We start from the raw sequence: 15,957 nt of genomic DNA on the forward strand, positions 1-15,957 counted from the left end.
GGTCCAATGTTGGGTCACCAAATAGATAATAAACGAGCGTCTAGCATGATACAAAGCCGCCGCGAAGCAAAAAAATCAAAACAAAATCGGAAAGAGCCAATTCGAAAGAGGAAGAAAACTGGTTGTTGGACAACATGGCGTATTAGTAATCTTCCACGATCAGAATAATTTCCAACACAGATCGTCGATAGTCTTATCAATCATGGCCAGCCTTCATACTTGCAAAAAAAGCAATTTAAAGAATTTGTTTTAATAATGCACAATCTAAGCAAACAGCAGGCAGCGGCAGCTGTTCCAGCAATCAAGATGAATTGTAAATACTATATAGGACTACCTGCTATTCTGTGTCTGTATGGCCAATGCTTTTGGCCAGCTACAATCACAATGGAAAAATTACAAAAAAATACTACAAAAACTTAATGTTTTTTTTCGTAAGCAACCTGAAGTGGTGCAACAACAACTGAACAACTCAGCTGCAGCAGCGCTGCCGACAACTTTTAAGTCGGGGAGCAAGTTATACGAGGTCTACTCTGGTTGTTAATTTATGTGTGTGATTGTGTTGGCGGAGTTGTGCGGGTACCTTTAAATTTTAGTGTGTCGCTAGAGCTTTTTTACCGCACTCTCGTATACCCTACACCATTTATCGGGCATATCGTTATGTGATTTGCATAGCGTATATTTTTCTGGCTTCAAACCACCTTGTCGGCTTCTAAATGCCGCAAGGCCTGTCGAATCGATTCACTACAAAAAATGCGTTTATTCTCGAACAACAAAAGCTCTAAAAATAGTTCTGTGTACTCAAGCCATTAAATCATTTAATATAATTTTATTTTTAAATTCAATTTAATTCACAGTCGGCTAATTGGTAAGCGTCAACGCACAATCACGTGTGTACTATAGATGAGCGATAAAGTCCAACTTATCCGAAAGCTTTTTTATACCTAGGCATGAGTCCATAGGGACAGTACTTACTCGTTAAGCTGGCATTCAAACTATTTTAAATATAAAACATTGAACATATGCATAAGTTTTATAATAATTATAAGTATGTTAAGGCTGGTAATTTTGTATTTGTACAAAGACCCAAGAACTATTATTTATTAACGTAAAAAAATATAAATAAAATATTTTGGTGAAGGAAAAGTCACACCTCATTTTTTTTTAAATGCTTTAAAAAAATGCATCACAGGGAGTTTACTAATTGAGTTAAGACTGTACCCGTACTTGCATGAATATAGCACAACTGTGTTTGTAAGCCAGCCAGCCAGCTTGAGTGTGTTATTATTGTTGATCTTTTTTACATTTTGTTGTAGTAAAACTTTTGTTTTTCGTTCGTTTGTTCGTTCCTCGGCTTCGTGTTGATCGTGCAGCTGTCTCTTTCTGTTTTAGTTTAAGTATATGTCGGCGAGAGACCGCTCTGCCGCAGTCGCTGCCTCTGCCGCGGTCGCTGCCTCTGTCGACGGGCTTGAAAAAAGTTTTAAATCTGGCAGACAAATCTGAAACGAAACGCGTTTGTGGCTTCAGACGGCGAGTGGCAGTCGTACAACAAAGACGTAGTAACCCAAAGTTTCCAGAGGCCAAAAAAGTCCCCCTACTGAAAAGTTGGTCAGGCAACTTTTTCAACCAACAATAAAAAAAACACGCTCGAAAAATTCCTTTTACTTTTCGTCCAATTTTTGGAAAATCCTCTATGTAAGTGAAGGAATACAAAATACGCTGAAAAATTAAAGCAAGTGAAAAGTGGTGAAAGAAAGTGTTCAACTTAAAGAAGAACTGTGCCAGAAATTTAAATACGAACTGTTCGCCTTCAGTTATCCTTGCTTGGATCCTAAGTTTGCAACTCAGAGGACTAACTGATTGTTCCCCCAATATTTTGTAGTGCTATAGATGACCGAGAAGGATACCGTCTCGATGGCTACCGTGCAAATGAAGCCCGACTATGCGGCTAGCGAGGTCTACAGCACCGCCAGCGAACCGCCACCGGTGAGTACAGTGAAGCCTTAAATTGCCAGAAAACCCTTACCCCATGTGTGTGACAAATGGCAAAACTTATTACATGCGAATTCCCAATTTTATGTGGAAATTATTTGCGCCCATTAAACGAAAGAGACAAGATTTGAGATTTTTTACGCAATCTATTGACCATTTTTCCTTAGGGTATTTTCAAAGTAAATTATTGATTTTTAGATTGTGAAACTAATTTTTCCCTTTAATTTTGATACTTAAATTGCAAATGGTAGGGCTACCTCTTAACAAACAGATGCTATTCAAACTAAAACTGCCCTAATGATCGTTAAAAAGCGATTTACATTTTGTGCCTGTGCTATTGTTATTTTGCTAATGTTTAACTGACCTGTTCAAGTGGGTTAGAAAATGCCAGGGTCACCCTTTGACTTATTGCATCCGCTGTCGTACCACAGAGCGTATGCGCAATGCGGACTTTTTTCTGCACGCAGCTGCAAACGTGAGCTGCATTTTCACCAAATCAGTCTGCATCGCATGCATAAGCAATTCGCCAACCCCCCATTAATGTGCAATTTCAAAAATTATTATTGTCTGACAGCCGAGAGGGAATCGCATGCAACGTGAGCGGCTTTGACAATTTTTTGCGGCCTGACATTTCCCTGGGATAGTTCACAGTCTTATGTATCTGCAAGATACAAGATACACTCGCACACTTTGCTTCACTTCTTGGCAAGGTGTGAATGGATCTGTGTATCCGATATGGTTGGACAAATAGAAATCCGCCTTAATTCGAATCTCGGATAGCTCTAATGTTCCAGTCACGACACGCTAATAACGCAAAACCTAAACAAACACAGTATCTATATACTATAGACTGCGCCACCGAGTACTTTGACTTGTTTAACTAGTTTTCCCTGTCACGCCATAAATATACTCGTATATACAAAATTATTAGATTTCTGGGTGGGATTTTGTATGTGTGGGTTAAATAAAAATGAAAAAAAAATTTGCATAAATTGCACTGTACATTTTGCATTTGGCATTCAACAGTCAGCATCCGCATCAGCCATAAAAAATTACTTGTGCGGTTCCATTCACGGTAGGGTTTTCCCCTCCCATTATAATCGCCTTACCATCACTACAGTGAAAGCAAATAGTTATCTAACAAAATCGATTGAAGTACAATCTTCCCTAAGCCCGAAGAAAAAAACTTTATTAAGGTCTTGTCAGAGCATTAAAAGTAACTCCTCTTTTGATAAAAGAAAATATTAAACATGCTATAAAATAAACGGAAAGCTGAATAAAGTTTTACATACTGCCTATAAAAAATAATTTATTTCTACAATACCAGTTTTTCTGTCATTTAATTGATCTTTATGGCCATAAACCAAGCCAATGACTGCATGTAAAAACGATAAGATAACCATTAAGTATAAAATTCATCGCTTAAAAAATCTTTATATCAATCAAGTAATTAAATATTATTTTTTTTTAACTGAATATATATATTGATATGATATTGTAATATATTTATTATTATATTTACTCTGCAACCAATAACCAAGGGCTTTGTTGCGAATCAATGGGTTTTAGAGCCGATGACCTGACCTTTCTAATAACTTGAAAGTCCATCAATCAATAATTTACTCAATACTTCAGTAGCTCTGCCTTAGCCTTCACAAATCGACCCTTGGCCAAAAGCTTTCCCTTTTGTGCATTATTTACCTTTAAGTCATGTGTGTTAGTTTTTTACCTTAGGTATTACTAAGCGACCCCACACAAATGCAGTAAAATCTCATTAACTTTTTGTCTTCTCTTGTTTTTATGTACTTTTCCTTAAATATGTGTTTGCTCACAATACGTCAAACAAAAACCACAAAAATCGTTTTTCCTTCGTTTGTTGAAAAATGTGGATGCAAAAAACCAAACCAAACCGAAACCGAACCCAAAACCGTGATTGACAATATGAAATTTTCTATTCCCTCGCACTCGCCACAAAACAAAACAACACTCAAAAACCAACCACAGATGGGATTTTTTAACTTTAATCATCAGGTTTGTCGCTCAAGTCTTTTGTCTGCACAAAAATCTTCACAAAACCAACAAAAAAAAAAAAAACAAAGAAAAAAAATTAAAACCTCATCAAGTAGAGTAGAGTAAAATAGAGTGCCAGGCGATCCGTTCACTTCCACTTCACTTCGCCTGGCGTTGATGATGATGATCACTCACTCCGATCGTAGCTCACTCACAATTCACTTTCGCAACTGCATTTTGGGGCCACGCCAGCCACGCACGTAAAGGTGTTAAAAAACACACACACAAAAAACATTGCACATTTCGAAAAAAAAATATAGATATAACCGAGAAAAAGCTGCCTCACCTGACTGCACCCACACTTTGAAGTCTTCGTCTTCAGTTTTCTCTTGGGCTTGCCATTTCCTCAATTTTGCGGTGGGTTTCCTGTTATGCAATCGAAGACCCCAATGCGGAATTCGTGAATAGCTAAGCACTTTCGTGAATATTCCTATGCGGCGGCTTTTTGCATCCACTTGTAAATTTTTGCACCTTACGCGGAAAGCCAAATATTAGTCACGGCTGAACTCAGCTTGCAGAGCAAATATTTGCGATGATCTAAGACGCAGTTTGGTCGATTAAAGCATTTTAAAAACACTTGCCAAAAGCCAAATGCGTTTAACATTCACTTAATCATGTCTCATCTCTTTTTGCTGACTCTTGAAAATTTAACAAAATACCATTTACATAGAAAATTTCTTAATTACTGTTCAGTTTCTACTTTATAAGCCATTAAAATGCATGCTAATTATATTTCTTGTAAACAAATGTAATCCAATCACAATCTCTTTTTGCACCCTGCACATTTACACTGAACTCTTTAAGACTTTAATATTTTGAAGGGGAAAACGTGCTTAGCCGTATTAAAGACTATTTTGTAGAGTAAGGTCGTCGCTTTTACCTGACCCCCTAAAAAAAAAATCACTGACACACAGAGAGGTCATTGACAATAGAGCACGTAGAAATATTAAATTGCATATAACAAAAAAAACTCATTTAAATGTGCATTCACAAAACCTCATGGCTAATATGTTTTTCTATGTTTTACAGGCCTACAAGCGTCAGGCGAATTCGGTGAAAATCGCCAAGATCACCGCCTTCACCATCATCGTTTCGTCCTTTGTCTTGGGATCCTTTATCCTGGCCTCTTCGTATCTGCAGGCCAAGGCCTCGTGCGATCAGGTTCAGGCCCTCGACTCGGTGCTGGAAAAGGAGCTAATGCTCGAGACTCTGCAGCAGGTGGGCAAGGTAAGTCCAATAACCCAAAAAAAAAAAAACTATATACCAATCTGTACAATCCGTCGTGCCTCAATGAGCCGCTGCTATGAGAGATTAGTATCGTGTTCGGACTCTGGGCTTCAAAATTACATAGTTGGGTAATAATGGCTCGCATCGTTTGGCTGCACACGCCACAGACTGAAGTCAACTCCCAAAAAAATTCGAATATTAAGCAAAATTAAATATAATTACCGGAAAGTGTATGTATAATCTGCGGTAGCCGAAAAATATTCACTGTTCGTGTGGAATCGGTGTAATTTCACTGAAATGTTGTTGACTGCACGCGCTATTAGCTCCAAAAGATCGCAAACTAGTGACAGGCACTGTAAAAGGTGTGTTTTTACTCGAAATTTGATATTTGATATATATACATATATGTAAATTAACTAAAGGCCTAACAACAGCTGCTTATTTAGTGCGAATTTCGCCTGAACAGAAACTGTAAACAGTTTAATGGAAAGTTTACCGGAATCAATCAGATAAATATATATTATTTCAAAATGTTTATGGTTTTACTCGGAAAACTAAATCTGTAGTTTACAAGCAATTAGAAATTGACAGGCTTGAGTGGAAAGTTAGTTGTTGCAATAAATTTTTAACTGGCTGTAAATTACTGAGACAATTATTGACAAACAACTATTGACGTAAACCAGAAAATGGGCGAAAAAATTAAACATTTCCTAGACATTTCTTTATAAACAAATCTTTCATATGCCAAACACTTTGCCACATAATTGGCAATTCGATAAGGAGTGATTGGATAAGCACCTTTAAAGCAGTTTCGCATATTCACATGCAATAACAAAAAAACAAATGTTCGATTGTGGACTTCCTTGAGAAATTTCACGCATGTAACCGTAACCAAATAGCCATTATAAAAAAAGAAATAACAACTTTATACACACCATAAAAATATGGATATAAAAAGTCTGATTGATGATTTGATGACTGGGCAAAGAGCATAATTCAAATTTAATGACTTTCGGTTCAATCATTTGCATTGGTGTCATCAATATTCAATTAGCCGATATGGAAAGTGCAAAATGAAACAAATTATAGTTATGCCGGAGAAGGGGGATTATATGTACTGTTTATAATGCTGTGATCAGGTTATTCAACCCAATGCGCAGATGGCTTATGTAAACGAATGAACGAACAAACTCAGCGAATGCAACGATAAATTCAATCAAGCGAAATTCCCATAATTTGACGCTTAAGTGGACACCAAAATGGTGGAGTTCGCATTCGGAGCTTGCGACATAATAACCAGAGAGCAAACAATTGCGAATCAAATGCCAGACAAAGTGAAAGCAGCAGTCGGTAGTAACAAAACATGTTGCAAGCCACATACAAAACTACAAAATACAACAAAAAATCCACTCAAGCGGGCGTGGGCGCAGCAATTGTTGCTGCTGCTGCTGCTGCTGCTGCTGTTGATGTTGCTGCTGTGTTGATGCTGTTGCTGGGGTTGATGTTGCTGCTGGGGCATCCAAAATGCCAGAGATCGTCAGCCGAAAGAGCAACACCAACTAGAGATGGTCGGAAAATCGTGAAAGTGTTTTTTCCCATTGCAGCTTTGCTAGTTTATATGAATGCAATCGTTATGTGATCAACAAAAAAGCCAAACCCTCTACAAATACACCTTTTTATAAAGCCTCATTATTGAATATATGATCCCAATTATTTCGATTACGCTGCGATTTAATGGATAAGAGTGAAAGTTACCAATAATTGTTAAGCCACCTTAATGAACCATTGTAACGCTAAAGTTTGTATCACTACCAATTGCAGTATTTTCTTATATAAAAGAAGAGAAATGCTCTTTAATTAAATTTTATTTTATTAGTTGCAATTTAAACTTAATAGACCCTAAGTTAGTTTCTAAAAAATACAATTGTAAAAATATAAATTGAATTGACAGCTTCCAGTGGAATTTAAATTAAAAGACGATATCAAATTTTAGCGCTGCAATATTTGAGTCACCAACAAAACACTTGAATTTGAAGATCTCTTCGCCTTATGGGTTTTTCCCAGAACCCAAGCGGAGTTAATAAATCCTCCACCTCTGGAATCCAGACTTATGCAGCTCCGATTGCGTTGGTATCTCCTGCTGATGAAGATCTTCTCACGTGGCCATCGCTTGCAACAGCCGGGCCATAATGCAATTTTGCTGTCATTTTTTTTGTACGTTGTTTTTCATTTGCCGGCTGGCGCCGCTTGGTACCAGCCAAAAGTGAGCAACCAAACAACCTTTCAGGCACATATCCCAAGCATCCAACAAAAAGCCGTCAGCGACTGAGAGACGAAAGACCGAAAACCGAAGACCAAAGACCGGAGTTCCATTGTGGTTTTGGCCATTGCCGTTGACTGTTTGCCATTTAAGGCGAGTTGCGCGCCTGAGTCTTTCGTTTCTTTTTTTATTTATTTTTTTTTTTTTGTCGGTTTGTTTGTCGTACTTTGTTTTTTGGGACAAAGCAAATGCTTTTTGGCCTGACGATTATGTAATGTACCGACATACAGGCAGCCAGCACATATAGTAGGTAAAATATAATTTATCTGCTGTTGTGCAAAATCGTTTGGCACTTCGACAGGAGGAGAAAAAAAAGAAGGGGGAAAAACTTATTATGCTGGCTAAGCAAATGGATATTTTTTATGGATGATTTCCCTAAAGAAATTGCCGTGAGCCGCCTCTAGAATTACAATTGCAATTCTTGACGTGCGTCAGTCAGCCGGGGCTATAAATAAAAGTTTCGCAAATTAAATGCCTACCGTCTGACTTCGGACGGCTGTCTGTCATTTTAATTGCACAGAGCGTTCAATTTGTAATCATTTAATTGTCATCTTAATGCGACCCGAGTCGATTCCCCACATGTACCTCACAGTAAACAAATTAGGGGCAGACAAATGTTCTCTTTGTATTATAATAGATCTTATCTCCAGACGAGCCTGGCCTTGAAATTCAACTACGAATGCGAAAATAAACAATCAAATCGAGCGAACTTGTTTGCTGAACTGGTTGGGTTCGGTTTCGGTTTCGATTTCTGTTTTTTTTTTTTTTTTTTTTTTTTTTTTTTAAAGCTGTTTTTCACTTACACATGATTTTAAAGTGAAATTTTGGGATTGTGTGTCACCTGGGAGCACATGACTCAAAGATTGACTCAGTTGTGGGTCCATTTTGCATATAGACGGGTTTTGTGCGGTTTTTCTGAGAAGCTGTGAAAATTTGTCACACTGCGCAGTTTTGTTGAAAGTTAACGATTAACTTGAATAATATAAAGGGGAGAACGAGTTAATGGGTGGAAGATAACTTCAAAACATCTGCTCTAAAAGAAAAAAATAAATATATATATATTATACAAAACTATATGATTAAATAAAAATGTTTAAATATGGTGACACAATTAAATGTCTGAAAGACAAATACAGTTCTTACTTAGACTTCCTGTTTCCATGATGGAACTTAAAAGTATGAAAATAATTCAAGCATCTAGAGGAAATCCGAAGAGAGCTCGTCTCAATCCAATGTCAACCTCTTTTGTCAAGTACACGGTGACCTGCAAAATAAGCCATCCACAAACCGGATATATAAAACATTATCCAAAATCACCGCTCTCCGGCTCCGAATCCAGCTCCACCTAACTCCCCCTCGTTCGTGGCTCGGCTTAATGAGGTTCATATAATTTAAATTTATTTTCCGTTTGTTTATTTCTGCGGCCATTGTGGCCGGGCTTGAGTTTTGCTTAGCCACGATCCACTCGCATACAGCCAGCTCAGATATGGCCATTTGTTTGAGTGTGCGATTATGTAATTTCGTTGCTGGTCGCTTGCTGTTCGCTGTTTTCTGTTGTTTTGTTTAGACTTCTCGAGCCGCAGCAACAACAAGTTTATTCCGATGGCATTTTACTTTTGGTTTCGGCCGTATGTAGGTTGGGGTCACATCTCCGCCGGGCAATTGACTGCGATGACTGCCACCGGGTCTGTGCCCCTCATTGTTTCGAGCACGAAGAGCTTGCATAGGAAGCCAGCATAAAGAGTCAAGAAACGAATACAGCGAATACAGATTCAAAAAGATCTCAGGTCTCAGTTGAGGGCGCAAATAAATTTGTCAATTTTCAACAAAACGCTGGATAATTGGGGAATGATATAAGTTTGTTTACGAAAATAGGCTTCGGTAAGAATTTGAGATTACATTGGATTTGGATGACGTAAACCTATAATTTTATGAGAAACATTTTGGTTTTATGACAGCATTCGCGAGATGTTTTTGTTATAATTTTACGAACTTAAGCTCAAAGTCCGCAAACATTCCTAGATTTTATCAGAGGATTGTACAAACTTAGAAAATTAAAAATAAAATAAATTATGGGAATAATACTAACAAATGCCTTCATATTTGTTTTCAGGAATTACCCCGTGCTGAACCCCTTTTGGGATCAGCTGCCTCGTCGACCGACGACTCCGAATTGCAGAACCTGGAACCGGAGAGCCGCAAGGCTGAAGCCAGCCAAGATGCCGAGGAGCACTCCTCCGACAAGGATAACTCCTACTCCGACAGCGACGAGACCGACGAGCTGCAGAAGTATCCCGGCAAAATGCCGCTCGAGCTGGACTTGAGCGATCTGGCTGCCGCCATTCTGCGCAACAACAAGAAGTGAGTGCCTGGATTTTAGATTTGGAATATTTAGTAAACCTAAAAATAGTCCCCATACAAAACAATTCAATACTCTATAGAGAACACAAGTCAGTAATGCTAGTTTCTTAAGTTAGTTTTCAAAATGGATTAAAAATATATTTTTGTATGCTATATTCTAGTTTCCTTTCGAATCCTTATTGAGTATTTTATTTTATTTTTATTCTGTAGATCTCGCATGAACTGTGTGGTGGAGCGCAAGCACGCCGAGGAGATCGTCGACTCGCCCTCGAAGACAGTGGCCCTGCCGTTCGGAGTCAACCTGACCACTGATCCCAAGAAGGCGCGCATCACCGGTGAGCGGATCTCGATCTTCTGCGACGGCGGCGACGACAAGGAGCGGGAGGAGAAGGAGGCCAAGCGCCAGCGGGAGCAGGAGGAGGAGGACTCCGATGAGGATGCCGAGCCGCTGCGTCCGATGTTCATTCCCTTCCAGCGAGTGCCGATTCCCTTCGGACGCATTCCCGACCAGATGCCCCTGACCCACATGCCCCAGCGCATGATGCCGCCAGCCATGCAGATGCACCAGCAGCTGCCGCAGCAGCAGCAGCAGGGACCCATCATCATTCGCCAGCTGCCGCCTCCGTTCCAGCACCTGCCCATGCGTCCTCCGATGCCGCCGCAGGTGATGCAGGCCCCGCGCATGGAGTCCTCCGAGGAGATGCAGCTGCCCAAGGTCCAGACCCTGCGCATCCACATGCAGCAGATTCCCTTCCGCGAGATCCATGTGGCCGACGATGTGCCCGTCCAGATTCCCGCCCAGCAGCAGCGTCAGGAGATGCAGCAGCGCCAGGAGATGCAGCAGCGCCAGGAGATGCAGCAGCGCCACGAGATGCAGCAGCGTCAGGAGATGCAGCAGCGCCAGGAGCAGCGTGAGATCCCCCAGATCCAGATCCAACCCATGCCCTTCGGCATGGCCCTGCAGCGCGTGGGCATCACCGCCGAGGATCTGAGGAACATCCAGCGCATGGCCGAGGATCGCATCACCGACGAGCTGCGTCGCCTGGCCGCCGAGGAGGGAGCCGACGCCAGCGAGGGCAGCGAGGAGGATGTGTCCGCCTCCGGCGAACAGGCCACAACCGAGGCGCAGACCACCGTGCAGCAGCAGCAGCAGACCGCTCATCCCGAGCAACAGCCGGAGGAACAGCAGCAGGAAGTCAGCCAGGAACGACAGGAGCAGCAGCAGCAGCATCAGCAGCAGCAGCAGCAGCAGGAACAGGAGCCGCAGGTGCCCCAGATGCGCATCCAGCGACTGATCCTGCAGCCGCTGCCCGAGCAGCCACGCGACACCATGACCCCGCCCATGCCCGACCAGCCACAGCAGCTGCCCTTCGGCCGCATGATGTACGGCCGCAGTCTGGCCCAGCCCGTGCGCATCCCGGTGCCCATGATGCAGGCCATGGAGGGAGGAGCCGCTATTCCCGAGGAGTCCCAGCGACCTCACTGTGAGTAAACTTAAGTCGAAAGTTATAAGAACTCCTTTAAAAAGTTTTCCATAATTTAGGAGATTTTAGGAGAACGTGATTAATAGAAACTGAAAATTACCTAAAGCCATTAATAGATATTGACAAATGTAATTAATCAAATTATTATTTATTACCAATTAGTATCCCACAAAAAACGTTTACGATTCAGAGCCTTGAAGTGAAGTTTAACGAAAATATGTTTTTAATTTGACTTTGAAACCAGATTTATTAGTTTATGGATAATTAATTAGAGTAATTAAATACTGCGCAATATATAAGATAGGGAAACAATCATTTAGACTTACCCTTAAGTTATTAGTTATGTGATAATTTATTATTCCCAGTTTTAAAATAAAAATATGCATCTTTACAGTCGTCCAGCCTCGTTCCGTTTAAGTAACAAGAAGACCACGCCTGTGATTGCTGCTGTGCGAATCGAATCTCGACGAGAGGGAAGAAGGAGAAGAACTAGGAGAAGGAGTCATCATGTCCCCAACTAAACCTGAAGAATCTATTGAATTGTAACCGAGTCGTCTCGATTTGTTTTGTTATTAAAGCAGCTTTAAAAAAAGTAAAGCCAAAACTAAATCAAAAAGTTGTAACTATTATTTTCACCAATTTTGGCCTCCTTCTAAAAATGTATTCTCTATATGTATATCATATTTGTATATTTTATAAACAACAACACAAAACAAAAACAGCAATCTCCTGTGAAAAAGAAAATTGTGAAAGGTTACCAAGTATTTTTTTTCAGTTTTTTGAATTGTCAAGAATTTTGTTTTCACATACACACAAATAAATCCGATGGAAATTTTTGTACATAAATTATTATCGTATTTTTAATTAATTAATTGTCTTGTGTAGTTGTTAGTAAATTAAGAACGATGCTGAAGCTGATATGATCTTGATATAATCAAATTCCAAAACCAACGACAGCAATGAGAAATTTGTACATTTTATATAAAAATACTTACTATATACACACATTTTGAAGCGAATAAAATTGTGGATAATTGGAAATAAAACTGAGGTGAATTTTCTTTTCTTCGGGGGAAATCAATTTAAAGTATGATTAAGTAACTTAGACCCAACACAGTTTTTTGAGATGCTAGAAGGATTTTCATCTTTGGACCTGCATTTACAAACTGGAAATTTCCCTAACAAAATTGATACAGGATCATGGAATTTTATTTAACATACAGCCCTCAGTTTCTGAGTTCTTTTATTCGGATCCTTCTCTAACATGAATTACTATGTTTGTACATATGTATAAACCCCACTTTCCGTCGCTGCCAAACTGATTTTCCACGATTTCTTTAAAAACACCCAACATCCCATGGGGCGTTTCAGCCTTGCGGTCAGTATATGGTAGAAGCCTATTATCATTGTTTTTATTTTATTTGCTTACATCTCTTGACACAATTGCGTTTTTAGATATCGCTCAAATCATACAAATTCGCAAAAATCAAACAAATTTTTTTTATATACTTTAATCTCCCGCATTTCCCACATTTTTACATATTTGTGCTTGTTTTTTGTTTACAGTTTATGTATATAATATATTTTTAGATCAGTGTATGTAAGTTGTATGCTCGTATATACAGTTTTGAACGTGCACAAGACAGGGTAATAACAACCGATGTCAGCAGCTTCCATTGGCTCAGCAAGGATGTGCAGTGAACTTGTTTGTTATCCTTAATTTACAATTACTTCTTGTATAATATATATATATATATAACATATATGACTAATCGTAAGTTGCATTGACAAGTGGGGTCGATAGGGGCTTTTTATTTTAAGGGATTTATTGGGTGGGGTGATGTACAATACGTTTTTGTAGCGTTTTCTCGATTAAAACAAAATTCGTCTAAGCCTTAAAAACAAAAGACACGCTTAAATACCATTACAGTTCATAACAAAAAGAATTATGAAGGAAACATATACGGAGCTGGAAATAATAAATGGATCTAAACACACAATCTTTGTTCCTGGTCGGACTCACTCATCACTTGTATCACTGATTTCACCGATTTAGTCAAGTTCCCTTATCCTCTTCCTCCGCCTGTTCTCTCCTATTTTTGCGAATTCTTTTTCTAGGATGTAAAGCTGTAACAACGCGAACGTAATTCCATAATAAGGTAGTTATTATTATTAGCACTTAATTTCTTCGTTGACTATGACTACTAGGGGGTACTGTATTTGGGATGCAGGGAGGTGATCCTCTAGCCGTTCTCACATTGGTGGCCCTCGCAGTTGCCCCAAAAATACAATTCCCGACGCCGCTGTAGCAGATAAGTGATACGGCTGTGAGGAAGACCAAACTGCAGATGGTGCAGGGCTTTCGCTCCAGGAAGAACCCGACCAGGTACAGCACTATGAACATCACGTGCGTTTCCATAAGGGCCGGATTCGTGGGCTTCGGTATCAGCAATACGGGTAGCAGGCATTGTAGGCAATACATTCTGTGTGAGTTCGGGTGGGTGTGTTTTGTTTTTTCTTTTGGGCTTTATCGAGACTGTTGACGTGGTCTTCAGCGCAAAGGCCTGCAAAAGACCCCAGGAAGAGCCGGGGGGGTCGAGGTTAGTCTTAATTGTTCTATAATTACTATCAATCGTAGTCCTGGGCAAAGACCAAAAAACGTCAGCAGCCGATCGATCTGTTGTTACTGGTCTTTGCGGTGTTTATCCTTGGGATTACCTCTTCTTGGGCCTCCTGGCGCTGGCCTTTCGGTTTTCGGCTCTGTTGATTTGTGCGTCGTTTAATATTATCACATATTTACCAAATGCTACCAAAATTCTCTAAACATTGAGGGGTAGTGTTGTTGAACGCCCGATTGTGCTGCGTTGTTACATCTGGTTCCGCGGAACCATTGGAACCAGAGTTATGACCGGAACCATTGCAAGCCGCCATTGATTTAAAATTTAAACTTGTAATAAAATTTTTATATATAGATTTTTGAGAAATAATGGTTTTTGTACGCTTTAAAAATGTAGATAAATATAGGATTTACTGTTTTTTTAACAACAAATTATAATTTTATTGTGCGTGCAGTCGGCTTATCTGGATATGCAATTAATGCCTAAACATGATAAATGAATATTTATTTACAAATAGCTGTATCCTGTCATATGGCAGCGGTTTATAAACATACAAAAATTCAACAATTTCCCTCTTGTTTTTACTTTACATTCCAGTAAAGATTGTTTTCGTATATCGAAGGAACCGTAGCGATTGGAAGTAGGAAAATCCATCCAGCAAACCCTGCTATATAAAGGACAATTGCCACCACTCGCCGCCAAAGATCCTGCTGCCACAAGTCCTGTATATCGGGTAAGCCCATGTGATTGCAAAATGCGTGCACCAAAATCGGAGCCACCACATGACCGGTGCGGGCAAATAGAAAGGCAGAATAAAATCCAAACAGTGTGGTGTAGATGAACTGAAAGAGTCCAATCAGTAATGCAGTGCTTAGCTCAACTCCCAAACTTAATCGCTCGGCTATGTGATGCAAATGGGCCACTCCGAAGAAAAGCGGCGTGATAAAGACGGCGACCAAGGGTGAAAAGCTTTGAAGGATCAGGGGCATCATGCAGGCCCGGAAGACAAACTCCTCGCTCAATGGAGCCATCACATGGTTGCGTACCCAGATAATGCTACTAAAAGATCCTCGCCAATAGTCCAGGTCTAAAATAATAATTATGGAATAAGGTTTATCTTCTCACAGATTCAAAATTTAGAGAAAAAGATTCATAACATACCAAAGTAGGACTTTATGGACTCGTTCTGCATGTTAACGAAGATAGGTCCGAGGAAGAGTAGTACTGTCAAGGCGTAGGGTATCACCACAGCTTGCCATAATCCTTCCAAGCGAAATCCTAGTAACTTGGGAAATGGTTCCCGGCTGAGGAGTTCAGGTGACGAAAAGAAATATACAAAGAAGGGTGCCACCAGCATAACCATGGAAACACTGGCAAATCTTCTTTTGATCGTCGTTGGGTGGTCCCGATTGTGTTTGGTGCTCCAAATATAGAGACTTCCAACGTAGAGAACCGCCAGAACGAAGCAGCAAGTCACCGAGGTAACTACCGGTATTTGTGGCAGTGATTCGTGCTCTAAATCTTCCTTCATGGTAACTTCAACTTCCATCTCACTCCTGTTGTTCATTTAATGTAGGCTATTCGTCATTCTTCGGTGACCACGGATTAGTCCAAAAAAATGTACACAGTGCCGGCTGAGATAAACAGCTGTCTGCAGAATGTGACCGTTCTTATCGTCAATATATATTTAATAATATTATATTAATTTTACTTTAAACAAAAAACAGCAAATCGGGGCTATAAAAATACAATAAATAATGATACAAAAATACAATACAAATATTTAGTAAAAATAAGAAAATATGTTTTAAGTAAATGTAAGCTATTTAAATGTTCAAGACTTACAACTATTTCGAACTCGTTAAACATTTTAAGTTACTAAACTTAT

The 15,957-nt window shown here is 39.8% G+C and overlaps 3 protein-coding genes across 4 annotated transcripts; 1 reads left to right on the plus strand and 2 right to left on the minus strand.

The window, feature by feature from the left end:
• Positions 1-1,494: 1,494 nt before the first annotated feature.
• On the plus strand, positions 1,495-12,497 carry LOC108099872 (putative uncharacterized protein DDB_G0271606). 2 transcript variants are annotated; one of them, XM_017203520.2, is made up of 7 exons: positions 1,495-1,692; positions 1,880-1,983; positions 3,994-4,020; positions 5,089-5,286; positions 9,720-9,967; positions 10,178-11,451; positions 11,846-12,497. In XM_017203520.2, exons 2-7 carry the CDS (start codon positions 1,888-1,890, stop codon positions 11,866-11,868), a joined length of 1,866 nt encoding a protein of 621 aa, XP_017059009.1. In that variant the 5' UTR covers positions 1,495-1,692; positions 1,880-1,887; the 3' UTR covers positions 11,869-12,497. The 2 variants fall into 2 exon arrangements, with proteins under 2 accessions (XP_017059009.1, XP_017059010.1); XM_017203521.2 differs by lacking the exon at positions 3,994-4,020.
• A 339-nt stretch (positions 12,498-12,836) lies between these two features.
• LOC108099873 (bladder cancer-associated protein) lies at positions 12,837-14,300 on the minus strand. The gene is given in 3 exon segments (XM_017203522.2): positions 12,837-13,738; positions 13,741-14,015; positions 14,170-14,300. Coding segments are annotated over 2 exon segments (237 nt in total). The 5' UTR covers positions 13,934-14,015; positions 14,170-14,300; the 3' UTR covers positions 12,837-13,694.
• A 177-nt stretch (positions 14,301-14,477) lies between these two features.
• On the minus strand, positions 14,478-15,720 carry LOC108099945 (CAAX prenyl protease 2). Its single transcript, XM_017203621.1, has 2 exons — positions 15,231-15,720; positions 14,478-15,156 (listed from the first exon to the last, which is right to left on the minus strand). The coding sequence occupies exons 1-2, from the start codon at positions 15,634-15,636 to the stop codon at positions 14,651-14,653; spliced, it is 912 nt and encodes a 303-aa protein (XP_017059110.1). The 5' UTR covers positions 15,637-15,720; the 3' UTR covers positions 14,478-14,650.
• Positions 15,721-15,957: the final 237 nt, after the last annotated feature.

The sequence above is a fragment of the Drosophila ficusphila genome, unplaced genomic scaffold (genome assembly GCF_018152265.1).
Source record: "Drosophila ficusphila isolate 14025-0441.05 unplaced genomic scaffold, ASM1815226v1 contig_106, whole genome shotgun sequence".
Taxonomy (NCBI): Eukaryota; Metazoa; Arthropoda; class Insecta; order Diptera; family Drosophilidae; genus Drosophila; species Drosophila ficusphila.

Excerpts from the sequence above, each read along its gene's own strand:
- LOC108099872 (XM_017203520.2), top strand. The coding sequence starts at position 1,888 with ATGACCGAGAAGGATACCGTCTCGATGGCTACCGTGCAAATGAAGCCC. Across the intron at positions 4,021-5,088 it reads TTTTTAACTTTAATCATCAG|GCCTACAAGCGTCAGGCGAA; the intron begins GTTTGTCGCTCA and ends TATGTTTTACAG. Across the intron at positions 9,968-10,177 it reads ATTCTGCGCAACAACAAGAA|ATCTCGCATGAACTGTGTGG; the intron begins GTGAGTGCCTGG and ends TTTATTCTGTAG.
- LOC108099945 (XM_017203621.1), bottom strand. The coding sequence starts at position 15,636 with ATGAACAACAGGAGTGAGATGGAAGTTGAAGTTACCATGAAGGAAGAT. Across the intron at positions 15,157-15,230 it reads GTCCATAAAGTCCTACTTTG|ACCTGGACTATTGGCGAGGA; the intron begins GTATGTTATGAA and ends TTATTATTTTAG.